At 45.0% G+C, this 12,382-nt stretch overlaps 1 protein-coding gene across 2 annotated transcripts in view; it reads left to right on the top strand.

Annotated features, from left to right (window-relative positions):
• The window catches only part of LOC121568980 (E3 ubiquitin-protein ligase SMURF2), a 63,048-nt gene extending 50,933 nt beyond the window's left edge, over positions 1 to 12,115 (top strand). For both annotated transcript variants that reach the window (XM_041879528.2, XM_045221138.1), the window contains 9 exons: positions 726 to 927; positions 2,484 to 2,587; positions 3,348 to 3,462; positions 4,100 to 4,278; positions 4,585 to 4,722; positions 4,977 to 5,097; positions 5,270 to 5,471; positions 9,262 to 9,337; positions 9,530 to 12,115. In XM_041879528.2, coding sequence (XP_041735462.2) covers positions 726 to 927; positions 2,484 to 2,587; positions 3,348 to 3,462; positions 4,100 to 4,278; positions 4,585 to 4,722; positions 4,977 to 5,097; positions 5,270 to 5,471; positions 9,262 to 9,337; positions 9,530 to 9,629 — 1,237 coding nt within the window. In that variant the 3' untranslated portion in view covers positions 9,630 to 12,115. The remainder of the gene's footprint in view (positions 1 to 725; positions 928 to 2,483; positions 2,588 to 3,347; positions 3,463 to 4,099; positions 4,279 to 4,584; positions 4,723 to 4,976; positions 5,098 to 5,269; positions 5,472 to 9,261; positions 9,338 to 9,529) is intronic.
• Positions 12,116 to 12,382: the final 267 nt, after the last annotated feature.

Genomic DNA, 12,382 nt, shown 5'->3' with positions numbered 1-12,382 from the left:
CTGTTAATAAACAAATAAAGAACCTTTCTGAACAATTTAAGCTGACGACATGAGGTCTATGGACACCCTCATTGAACCCTCACTGCTCAGTGCAGAATGAGGCAGACACTGAATCTATTTGCTGAAGTCTCTTGCTGTGGCCACATTTTGCTTCTCCCCTGTAGAACTGTCTATTTTCTCTCTGTCTGTGCCATGCCATCTCTCTCTGTGAGACCACCGTGGGGCCAGCGCCGGAGGGGGTTGGCATGGCACACACCTGTGAGCTGGCAGAGCCCAGCACGGCAGGAGCCCACAGCCCAGTGGAGCTGCCCACGAGGAGCGTCCGACAGGGCCGTTTGTATGGAGAGCTTGGCGGGGTGTGGAGGAAAGGCCACTGGCTGCACCACACCTCCGTCCTGTTAACAGACAGACAATGTGGCTCCACGGACACATCACACCACCCTCTGGCTCTGCCCCCTCCTGTGTGAGTGTTCAGAAATACCACCTCCACCTATGTCTGTGGGCACATGGCAGCTTGTTTGACTTGATGTGCTTCCCAGATGACCTCAGTGTGTTTACCTCTCGTTCTCCAGTCAGCAAAAGGAGGGAGACAGAATTCCTGCCTGGCTGTATTTTCTAGGTTTTCTCTTTTTTTTTTGTGGTGGTTTACTTTTGTGTACCTGTACGTGTTGTTACGACCCCAAGTCTCAACAATGATTTCTCTCTCTCTCTATCTCTATCCCCAGCCGTCAGAACCAGCTGAAGGACCAGGCGCAGCAGGCACTGGTGTCTCCAGGTAATCTGCCAGAGGAGGCAGAGTGCCTCACGGTGCCCAAGTACAAGAGGGACCTGGTGCAGAAGCTGAAGATCCTCCGCCAGGAGCTGTCCCAGCAGCAGCCCCAGGCAGGCCACTGCCGTATGGAGGTGTCCCGCGAGGAGATCTTTGAGGTGAGACCGTCAAATTAGTGTTATACCCTCAGTTCTTAAACACAACCAGCATTGTTGAGTCTTTAATTAGTATTACTGAAGAGGTTGACTATCCCGATCCTGAAGGAAAGCATCAACTCTGGACATTTTCCTCGCTGTCATTTACACCTGCAAAAGTTTATTATACCTGATATTTTACCTCACTTTCTAAACTCAGGCAATGATTTTCCCATCCTCTTCTTCCCTCTCCTCTCAAGGTCGTTGCTCGTCATGTTTCTGTCACGGCGTTATCCACCACGCTATTATCTATGATGTGTGAAGAGAGTATGTTCATATCCAAAGCAGACCTCTTGTTTGAAATAAGGCTTTTGTGAAGTGCACTCACTTCCCAGTGGGGGAGGTTTTCTAGTTTGGGAGGTGTGGAGCCTCCTCAGAGCAACAACACCTGCAACAGACTACATGACCCTCGTTAAATATGTGCTGGAACATCCTTGTCTGTTAATCTGGAAGACATTTTTGTTGGCTGATCTCAACACGAAAGGGAGAGGGGGGTGGATTTTAAGGCTAGACATAACTTAATCGCTTTTCTGGACACGCCGAGCTGTTAGAAATACAGCTGTGTGGGCAAGTGTCAGCTGGTGGACTGTCAAGCTGTCTTAGTGTGTACATTCTATTAAAGATAAGAGGGCCTTATTTCTTTGGCGTCACCGCTGACACATCCTCAGTGTAACTGGAGGGCACAGTGGACCAGCTATGGGGAGAAAGCAGTGTTGTTGTTCCACTCTTCTGTTCTGTCTGTTTATTATTATTATCCTCCCAATCCACGTTTAATGAGACTGTCCCTGACACTTAACTAGCTTGGGCCTGTGTCTGCAGCTCTGTGCATGTGGGGTGAACGCACCAACCCAGAGTGGCGTGTAATGATCCCAGACTCTTGAGTGCCAAGGGGAAAGTTTGTTACTAAAACACTGCTGTCTAATGTTCTACAGAAGCCCCCTCTGGCGAGGAACATGAGGAGTGTTTCTCATCATTGTTTCAGGACAGTTCCTTCTTCTCTTTGTTTTTTTTGTCTTCAGCTTGAAGCAATTTGGAATTGCACAGGTCTTTGGTCATTGGTTTGCATGTTTAGGACAGGCAGACAGGCCGGGCTTCTCCAGACTCATACTCTGTATTCCTACCCCGCTTCCCATGAGCCACTGAGACTTGGACACTGGTGGGGGGGTGGGGGGAGGGGTAGGGGGAGGGGGGGTGCAGTATTGAGAGACTCACGGGATCTCTTGGTGGAATGTGTCACGTTGGGGAATGTCCTCTTATCGCCCCCACCTCCTGATAATGCGCTTTGATTAAGGTTGGACTGGACACTCAGGTTACTTTGGCAGGGGAGGAGAGGGTGTACATCATCGCTAGGCAGGCAGGGGCCAGCCAGGCTGGTCCTAAATGACAGAGCACACAAATGTTTATTCTTTGGCTCGGTACAGTATATACCAGATGGTCTCTGGAAGTATTCAGTAGGTTTGGGGGTGCAGTCCTCCATCCCAGTCCCGTTCGTTACAAAGGTGTCTCTGTATGTATTACAGGAGTCTTACCGCCAGGTGATGAAGATGAGGCCGAAGGACCTGTGGAAGAGACTGATGGTGAAGTTTAAAGGGGAGGAGGGGCTGGACTACGGAGGAGTGGCCAGGTAGGAATCCACAACAAAGCATGAGGAAAAAATAACAAATATGCATCATCATGGAACTAAGAAGATGTTTATTGTGTGTTAGAGAAGTAAATGCACCTGGAACCAACAGGACCCTGAACAGCTTCTACCCCAAGCCATAAGACTACTAACTAGTTAACCAAATAGCTACCTGGACTATCTGCATTGACCCTCTTTGCACCAACTCTTTTGACTCATCACATACGTTACTGTTTATTATCTATCCTGTTTTCTAGTCACTTTATACCTAAATGAACATATCTCCCTCAATTGCCTCGTACCCCTGCACATCCACTCAGTACTGGTAGCCCGCGTATACAGCTAAGTTATCGTTACTCATTGTGTATTTATTCCTCGTGTTATTATTTGTTCTATATTTTTCTCTGTGCATTGTTGGAAGGGCCTGTAAGTACGCATTTTTACACACACACACACACACACACACAAGTAAGTCTACACCTGTTGTTTAGGAAGCATGTGACAAATAACGTTTTATTTGATTTTGATTTGAATGCCAACATCTGCTGAAACAAGGTTGTCCCCCAAGTGGTAATATTGATTTAAAGTACCCAATCTGAGCATTATACATCTGCTTTTTAAATTGTCATGGAGCATTCACTTTCTGAAATTGATGTTCCCTGCCTTGAAAAAATATTGAATGGACCAAGAGATTTCACAATGGATGTTCTCATCGTCTGTCTCTCTCTTTATCTGTCCCTTTCTGTGTCTCCTGTGTGTACAGGGAGTGGCTGTATCTGCTGTCCCATGAGATGCTGAATCCGTACTACGGCCTGTTCCAGTATTCCCGCGATGACATCTACACCCTGCAGATTAACCCCGACTCGGCCGTCAACCCGGTGAGTCAGAGACCCAGACGCCGCCGCCAGCCCGCCCCGCCCCGCTGTGATGTGAAAGACGAGGTCACACGGACAGCTCATCTGCTCTAGTCTTGCACAATCTCTCTCTCTCTCGCTCTCCTCTGCCTATTTGTTTGGTCCTGCACCTATCAACTGTTCTCATGCTAGATCCTAGAGCTCCTGGATACTGGTGATGAGTTAGGCAACTCTTTATCTGCGGTTTTGAGACTCTTTACTGCCTCTATAGCATTTTGTTGTTAAATCCATCATAAGGGAAATATTTTACAATGGCAAATAGTTTGCATGCTGCTGCTCACCTTTTGAGTCTTAACCTTTGTAAGGATTACGTACTGCAATAAATTCCCAGCTGTAAGAACAACAGGTATTTATTATTTACCAAAGGCCCAATCCTAACTTGAGACATGCGTGAGGAAATCTGATTTATTGCGCAAATCTCCCATCGACATCAATGCATGACTTAAGAAAATGTTTGAGTTGCATGCATGCATCTTAAGTTAGGATTCTGCCTTGAGTTGCTAAATCTTGGTAATTCTCAGAAGACTGGGAGATGCAATGTTAAATTGATGTACTATGAAGTGTTTAAGAGGACTAAAGGTGTTTCTGTCTACCTCCCCAGGAGCACCTGTCCTACTTCCACTTTGTGGGTCGTATTATGGGCATGGCGGTGTTCCACGGCCACTACATAGACGGGGGCTTCACCCTGCCCTTCTACAAACAGCTGCTGGGGAAACCCATCACCCTGGACGACATGGAGTCAGTCGACCCAGACCTCCACAACAGCCTCGTCTGGATCCTGTGAGTAGGAAGGAAATCGGAAAAACATCCTCACACAGACCAAGATGCGCTCACAGAGATTAACATGGTTTTTAATTGCGATAGATTGTAATAGCTCATTATCTTTTCATAGGGTAATAATTTGGTGTATGTGAACTATAACATCTACTGGTGTACGTTTAAAGTCCCTAAAATAACCACTCATGATCATGTAGCTACACATGATGAGCTCTTCAGCTGTACTTTGATCCATACATACATTAACATTCCCCCTCCCCCAGCACCATCTCTCTCTAACCCCCCTGTCTGTCTCTCTGTCTCTCTCAGGGACAATGACATCACAGGGGTGTTGGACCACACCTTCTGTGTGGAGCACAATGCCTACGGGGAGATCATCCAGCACGAACTCAAACCCAACGGCAAAATCATCCAGGTCACCCAGGACACCAAGAAGGAGTATGTCAGGTGAGTACTCCCCCACTGCCCCTCCTCACCACACAGGAAAAGGGTTGTGCTAGCAGTCGACAGTCAAGCCCAGTAGGGAGGAGATACTGTTTGGATATCAGATGAGTTTAGCTGCATGTGACCAGCTACAGTTAACTGACCTAGGATCAGTGAGTACAGTACATGTGAAGAGGCTCAGAACCATGCTGATGTGAAGGCAAAGCCTTGATGTTCCAGTATGAATCATAGATCTCTGACTCTCTTTCTCCCTCCAGACTGTATGTGAACTGGCGTTTCCTGCGAGGCATCGAGGCTCAGTTCCTGGCCCTGCAGAAGGGCTTCAACGAGGTCATCTCCCAGCACCTCCTCAAGGCCTTCGACGAGAAAGAGCTGGAGGTATGAATGAGACACATCCCCCAGACTAGCAGTACTTAGCTTCACTGTCCATTCTTTAGAAAATGGCTACATTCTCCATCCACAAGTGGACATCATCATTTTCCACATCCATTTTCTCCCTACAGTTTCCCTTTGACTTTCATTTCACATTCTCTCCCTCTCTCCACCTCAGCTCATAGTGTGTGGCCTGGGTAAGATCGACATCAACGACTGGAAGTCCAACACGCGGCTGAAGCACTGCACCCCCGACACCAACATCGTCAAGTGGTTCTGGAAGGCCGTGGAGTCGTACGATGAGGAGCGCCGGGCCAGGTTGCTGCAGTTTGTCACCGGCTCCTCCAGGGTCCCTCTGCAAGGCTTCAAAGCCCTCCAAGGTACCCTCACATCACTCACCCTCCTGGGACATGTACAGTAGCTACAGTTGAAGTCGGAAGTTTACATACACCTTAGCCAAATACATTTAAACTCAGTTTTTCACAATTCCTGACATTTAATCCTAGTAAAAATTCCCTGTCTTAGGTCAGTTAGGATCACCACTTTATTTTAAGAATGTGAAGTGGGTCAGAAGTTTACATACACTCAATTAGTATTTGGTAGCATTGCCTTTAAATTGTTTAACTTGGGTCAAACGTTTCGGGTAGCCTTCCACAACCTTCCCACAATAAGTTGGGGGAATTTGGCCCATTCCTCCTGACAGTGCTGGTGTAACTGAGTCAGGTTTGTAGGCCTCCTTGCTCGCACACGCTTTTTCAGTTCAGACCACAAATGATCTATAGGATTGAGGTCAGGGCTTTGTGATGGCCACTCCAATACCTTGACTTTGTTGTCCTTAAGCCATTTTGCCACAACTTTGGAAGTATGCTTGAGGTCATTGTCCATTTGGAAGACCAATTTGATGTCTTGAGATGTTGCTTCAATATATCCACATCATTTTCCTTCCTCATGATGCCATCTATTTTGTGAAGTGCACCAGTCCCTCCTGCAGCAAAGCACCCCCACAGCATGATGCTGCCACCCCGTGCTTCACGGTTGGGATGGTGTTCTTCGGCTTGCAAGCAACCCCCTTTTTCCTACAAACATAACGATGGTCATTATGGCCAAACAGTTCTATTTTTGTTTCATCAGACCAGAGGACAGTTCTCCAAAAAGTGCTATCTTTGTCCCCATGTGCAGTTGCAAACCGTAGTCTGGCTTTTCTATGGCGGTTTTGGAGCAGTGGCTTCTTCCTTGCTGAGCGGCCTTTCAGGTTATGTCGATATAGGCCTCGTTTTACTGTGGATATAGATACTTTTGTACCTGTTTCCTCCAGCATCTTCACAAGGTCCTTTGCTGTTGTTCTGGGATTGATTTGCACTTTTCGCACCAAAGTACGTTCATCTCTAGGAGACAGAACGCGTCTCCTGCCTGAGCGGTATGACGGCTGCGTGTTCCCTGGTGTTTATACTTGCGTACTATTGTTTGTACAGATGAACGTGGTACCTTCAGGCGTTTGGAAATTGCTCCCAAGGATGAACCAGACTTGTGGAGGTCTACCATTTTTTTTTTTTTTTTTTTTTTTTTTTCCCATGATGTCAAGTAAAGAGGCACTGAGTTTGAAGGTAGGCCTTGAAATACATCCACAGGTATACCTCCAATTGACTCAAATGATGTCAATTAGCCTATTAGAAGCTTCTAAAGCCATGACATCATTTTCTGGAATTTTCCAAGCTGTTTAAAGGTAGAGTCAACTTAGTGTATGTAAACTTCTGACCCACTGGAATTGTGATACAGTGAAATAATCTGTCTGTAAACAATTGTTGGAAAGATTACTTGTGTCATGCACAAAGTAGATGTCCTAACCGACTTGCCAAACTATAGTTTGTAAACAAGAAATTTGTGGAGTGGTTGAAAAACAAGTTTTAATGACTCCGACCTACAGTGGGGAGAACAAGTATTTGATACACTGCCGATTTTGCAGGTTTTCCTACTTACAAAGCATGTAGAGGTCTGTCATTTTTATCATATGTACACTTCAACAGTGAGAGACGGAATCTAAAACAAAAATCCAGAAAATCACATTGTATGATTTTTAAGTAATTAATTTGCATTTTATTGCATGACATAAGTATTTGATACATCAGAAAAGCAGAACTTAATATTTGGTACAGAAACCTTTGTTTGCAATTACAGAGATCATACGTTTCCTGTAGGTCTTGACCAGGTTTGCACACACTGCAGCAGGGATTTTGGCCCACTCCTCCATACAGACCTTCTCCAGATCCTTCAGGTTTCGGGGCTGTCGCTGGGCAATACGGACTTTCAGCTCCCTCCAAAGATTTTCTTTTGGGTTCAGGTCTGGAGACTGGCTAGGCCACTCCAGGACCTTGAGATGCTTCTTACGGAGCCACTCCTTAGTTGCCCTGGCTGTGAGTTTCGGGTCATTGTCATGCTGGGAGACCCAGCCACGACCCATCTTCAATGGTCTTACTGAGGGAAGGAGGTTGTTGGCCAAGATCTCGCGATACATGGCCCCATCCATCCTCCCCTCAATATGGTGCAGTCGTCCTGTCCCCTTTGCAGAAAAGCATCCCCAAAGAATGATGTTTCCACTGCCATGCTTCACGGTTGGGATGGTGTTTTTGGGGTTGTACTCATCCTTCTTCTTCCTCCAAACACGGCGAGTGGAGTTTAGACCAAAAAGCTCTATTTTGTCTCATCAGACCACATGACCTTCTCCCATTCCTCCTCTGGATCATCCAGATGGTCATTGGCAAACTTCAGACGGGCCTGGACATGCGCTGGCTTGAGCAGGGGGACCTTGCGTGCGCTGCAGGATTTTAATCCATGACGGCGTAGTGTGTTACTAATGGTTTTCTTTGAGACTGTGGTCCCAGCTCTCTTCAGGTCATTGACCAGGTCCTGCCGTGTAGTTCTGGGCTGATCCCTCACCTTCCTCATGATCATTGATGCCCCACGAGGTGAGATCTTGCATGGAGCCCCAGACCGAGGGTGATTGACCGTCATCTTGAACTTCTTCCATTTTCTAATAATTGCGCCAACAGTTGTTGCCTTCTCACCAAGCTGCTTGCCTATTGTCCTGTAGCCCATCCCAGCCTTGTGCAGGTCTACAATTTTATCCCTAATGTCCTTACACAGCTCTCTGGTCTTGGCCATTGTGGAGAGGTTGGAGTCTATTTGATTGAGTGTGTGGACAGGTGTCTTTTATACAGGTAACGAGTTCAAACAGGTGCAGTTATTACAGGTAATGAGTGGAGAACAGGAGGGCTTCTTAAAGAAAAACTAACAGGTCTGTGAGAACTGGAATTCATACTGGTTGGTAGGTGATCAAATACTTATGTCATGCAATAAAATGCAAATGAATTACTTAAAAATCATACAATGTGATTTTCTGGATTTTTGTTGTAGATTCCGTCTCTCACAGTTGAAGTGTACCTATGATAAAAATTACAGACCTCTACATGCTTTGTAAGTAGGAAAACCTGCAAAATCGGCAGTGTATCAAATACTTGTTCTCCCCACTGTAAGTGTATGTAATCTTCCGACTTCAACTGTACATAGCTAGGTTCTCAGTGTTTCACTGCACTTCACTGGTGGAGTTGCTTGCTAGATAGCCCTTGTCCACCCCCTATAGGCATGTAATATTGATTATGACGGCTTATGACGTTTGTTATGACAGCGTAACAAATGTTTATGCCAGAGGGAGATGGGTGAGCGTTGTTTGTATTCTACTCTACTGTACCCCGAGTCAGCTCAGCAGGCATTGAGTGAGAGCAGGGCCTCAGAGTGTGTTGTTGTTGCCTGAGCTGAACCCTCTGTGCAGAGCAGGCTGAGCAGAGTCCAGTGGTTTAGTGGGTCCAGTCTGGCAGACAGGATGCCCAGAGAGCACCCAGGCGTGCGGAACACACTGTGATCCACTGCTCTTCCTGTCTGACATGCCGCTTCACGCCACTCTTCCACCTTACATAACAGGACCATCACTGCTGCTGGTCTAAATACCAGGGTCCACGCAGGCCAACAACAACATACACAAACCCTGTGCTCTTTGTGCCCACACTTGGCGCCGCTGAGTGCTGAGCAAGCTGTCCAGTACAGTACTGTCTTTTGTGTGTGAGTGAAGTGTGCTCTGCCGTTGTGCTTCACAGTAACTATGTTGATATGTTACAGGTGCTGCAGGCCCACGACTCTTCACCATCCACCAGATCGATGCCAGCTCCAACAACCTGCCCAAAGCCCACACCTGGTGAGTGTCTGCTCTGACCCTGCAGCTTGCCCTCCAGGCACAATGTATGCCTTTGTCAAAGCTGGGAAGGGCACTTTGATATATCAACATCATGGTTTAGGTTTCCACCCATGTATCTGTTAACCATGAACATAGAGAACTCCTAATACCAAAGGCTCATGCTCAAGTCTCTCTTGCCCTCTCTTTGTTCAGCTTCAACCGGATCGATATTCCTCACTACGAGCACTATGACAAGCTGTATGACAAGCTGCTCACTGCAATCGAGGAGACGTGTGGCTTTGCTGTGGAGTGAGACGCTGCTGATGCAGGGGTCGGCAGGAACAAGGAGTGGAGGAACTCGACCATGGTCAGACACCACCATCCAGTTCACCCAGGGGAGGGGGGCGTCTGCGGTCCAGTGGCCCAAGGACTCTCTCACCCACAATAGGGGCATGTGGCCAGGCCGAGGGGGGGAGGCAGAGGAGACAGAGCGAGTGGTCTCGTCTGTTTAGGGGTTTCCCCTCATCCCCCACCCCTCTTTTAAAAAAGAACCTTTTCAGCTGCTAATAACTCAGACTATTTACTAACTTGTGGAACCTGCAAAAATGGCTGGCTCTTTAAAAACAAAAAAAATTATATGTTCAGTTTTAGCATTCTAAAAATAGACAGTATTCCATGTAGCAAAGCACCATCTTACCAAGCAGAACATGAAGTCCACACCTAAACAAAACAATGGCCACATAAATAAGACTGGTATCACTGGTTTGATGGAGCACAGTGTTACCCACAGTTACCAACAACACTGAATGGTGCTTGGTATGTTTGGAGGCAGGGAATGAAGGGAGCATGAAGGCTCCTTAGCACCCCCTGGTGACTGAGTCCTCTTCTACCACTGAGGCCTTTCGTGGGGCATCTATCTTCACTCTGAGGCTGGAGCACATGTTCAGAACTTGACCTTATGGAGACAGACATGCAGGGCCCCACTGTCAACGACCCTCTCCAAAGAAAGCAGGGGCCTCTAGTTTTCAGATGCTACCTAGCAACCAGCGCTCCATTCCCAGAAACCAGTGTCTGACATCTAAGCTTGTTTGAAAATTAAATAAATAGCTTGAATGGTGTTATTTTTATATAATATGAAAATGAAACACTCAAATTATATATAATATATATATATAATTTATTTCTGTTATATTTCAGAAAGCTTTTGCCATTATATATAAAAATAAATAATACATGTTTTAAATACTCAGTGTTACTGTTTACATTATAGACAATTTGTGAAAACAGAGTTAAGCTTGAATGAAGTTCACTTAGATTGCTGTGGGTGAAATCTTTACATAGCCTCTTTCCTACACAGTAAGTAGAGAGGTGGTCTTAAGGGCGGGTTGTCTTTAATACACACTGTCCTCTGAGTGCCATAGTACTTTTGACTGAATCTTTTCAACTATTTAGATATTAACCTGACCATTTAAATTCTAGTGACATCATCCAGTAGGTTCATGTGGTGGGGCATGTAAGATGAGTTCCATAGGCCTTTCTCATGATTGTTTCTTCATGGTGATCTGCTCTGTCCCCACAAAAGAATGGCTAAGAGTCCCTGCTACCCTGATGCATTTTGTTAAGTAAAGATTACACATGTTTGAGATCTTTTGTAAGTGCTACTCTTGTCATTTTGGCAAATAACTACTACTACCTTCCGGTTATGGTCTTCTGGTGCTAAATACAGCAGCAGTTTGCTAATTTCTTTAAATATATTAGCAACCAGTCTCATACCTGGGGCTGAGATGGGCGCATAGCAAACTACATACAAAAAGTTGCAATGAATTGAACAAACATAACTCAGACCTCAAGCCACATTCTCAGGAGATGTCATATTATTTGTTGTATTATTTGGGAGCTGACGTGGTCAGATACAAAACTTTTCCTCTGTAATGGTTGAATGTCTTCTACAGTACATTATGTTCAGCGGCTATAAAGTCCAAAGTCCACAGTTGTCATATGAAATGTAACCCAACAGTAGACATTGACATGTGATTGTTGGTTTTCTATATCTCCATATTGGCTATAATTTAAATCTGAATGAATGAGATGAACCCCCTAATTCTACTCACCTGAACCTAGCTCTCCAAGTATGGATTTGGGGGAGAACATATTTCTTTTCTACTCATTCAAACAAATTGTTGAATGTTTTCTTTTTTTTTTTTAAGGCTGCCTGTCTAGCAATCCATGACCATGGACTGTTCTTAAAGTTAGCATACATTGAAAATGAATTGCTCATCTTTTTCTTTTATAGAGGTGTATGCAAAGTGAAGTGTCCTCAGATGGGGCTTTGTACAGTGATAGGATATTGTTCATATATGTGGATCACACAACCTGTAATTTATCTTTTAACTTAAGTTTTTTTAAATGCACACATACAGAACTATTTGTCGCCTTATGTAATAGGTGACTTCTATCTATTTACCAGATAGGTTATGGACTGATTTGATTTTATATGTAAACATATTCATTTACTTTAAAATGCACAAAAAGATCCCTCTACAGTCTGTTTCTTACACAAAATCTCTCTGCATTACTCCATAGCTGCCTCCCTGAAGAATGGAACTTTTTAATAATAAGTCAAATTTGAGATGCAGTTTTTTGTTGCTTCATTTTTTTGCATGATCCACTAGCAGGACTATATATCTTATAGCTGACTGATGCAATTAGATGTACTTAACACTATAATTTTTGTAAGAGTGTTTTATTTTTGTGTGTAATTGGTTCTAATTAAACTTGCCTTTGTCTAATGAAATGAGATCTGTGGCTGTGCCTTGTCTTTTGTCGGTTTTGGGGGGCTTTCAAATGATTTGGGGTGAATTTCGTTATTGTGAAGACAAAACACATGCAGTTTTTTTTAATTGTATTTTAGCCTGGGTATTTTGGGTTGCATCTGATATAACTCCTCAAATCAAATTGTATTGGTCGCGTACACATATTTAGCAGATGTTAACGCAGGTGCAGCAAAATGCTTATGTTTCTAGCTCCAACAGTGCAGTATACCTAACAATACACACAAATCCCCAA

Source organism: Coregonus clupeaformis, chromosome 7, assembly GCF_020615455.1.
Source record: "Coregonus clupeaformis isolate EN_2021a chromosome 7, ASM2061545v1, whole genome shotgun sequence".
Lineage (NCBI taxonomy): Eukaryota > Metazoa > Chordata > Actinopteri > Salmoniformes > Salmonidae > Coregonus > Coregonus clupeaformis.
The sequence above is the reverse complement of the archived record's forward strand: the minus strand, read 5'-3'. Positions and strand labels throughout refer to the sequence as shown.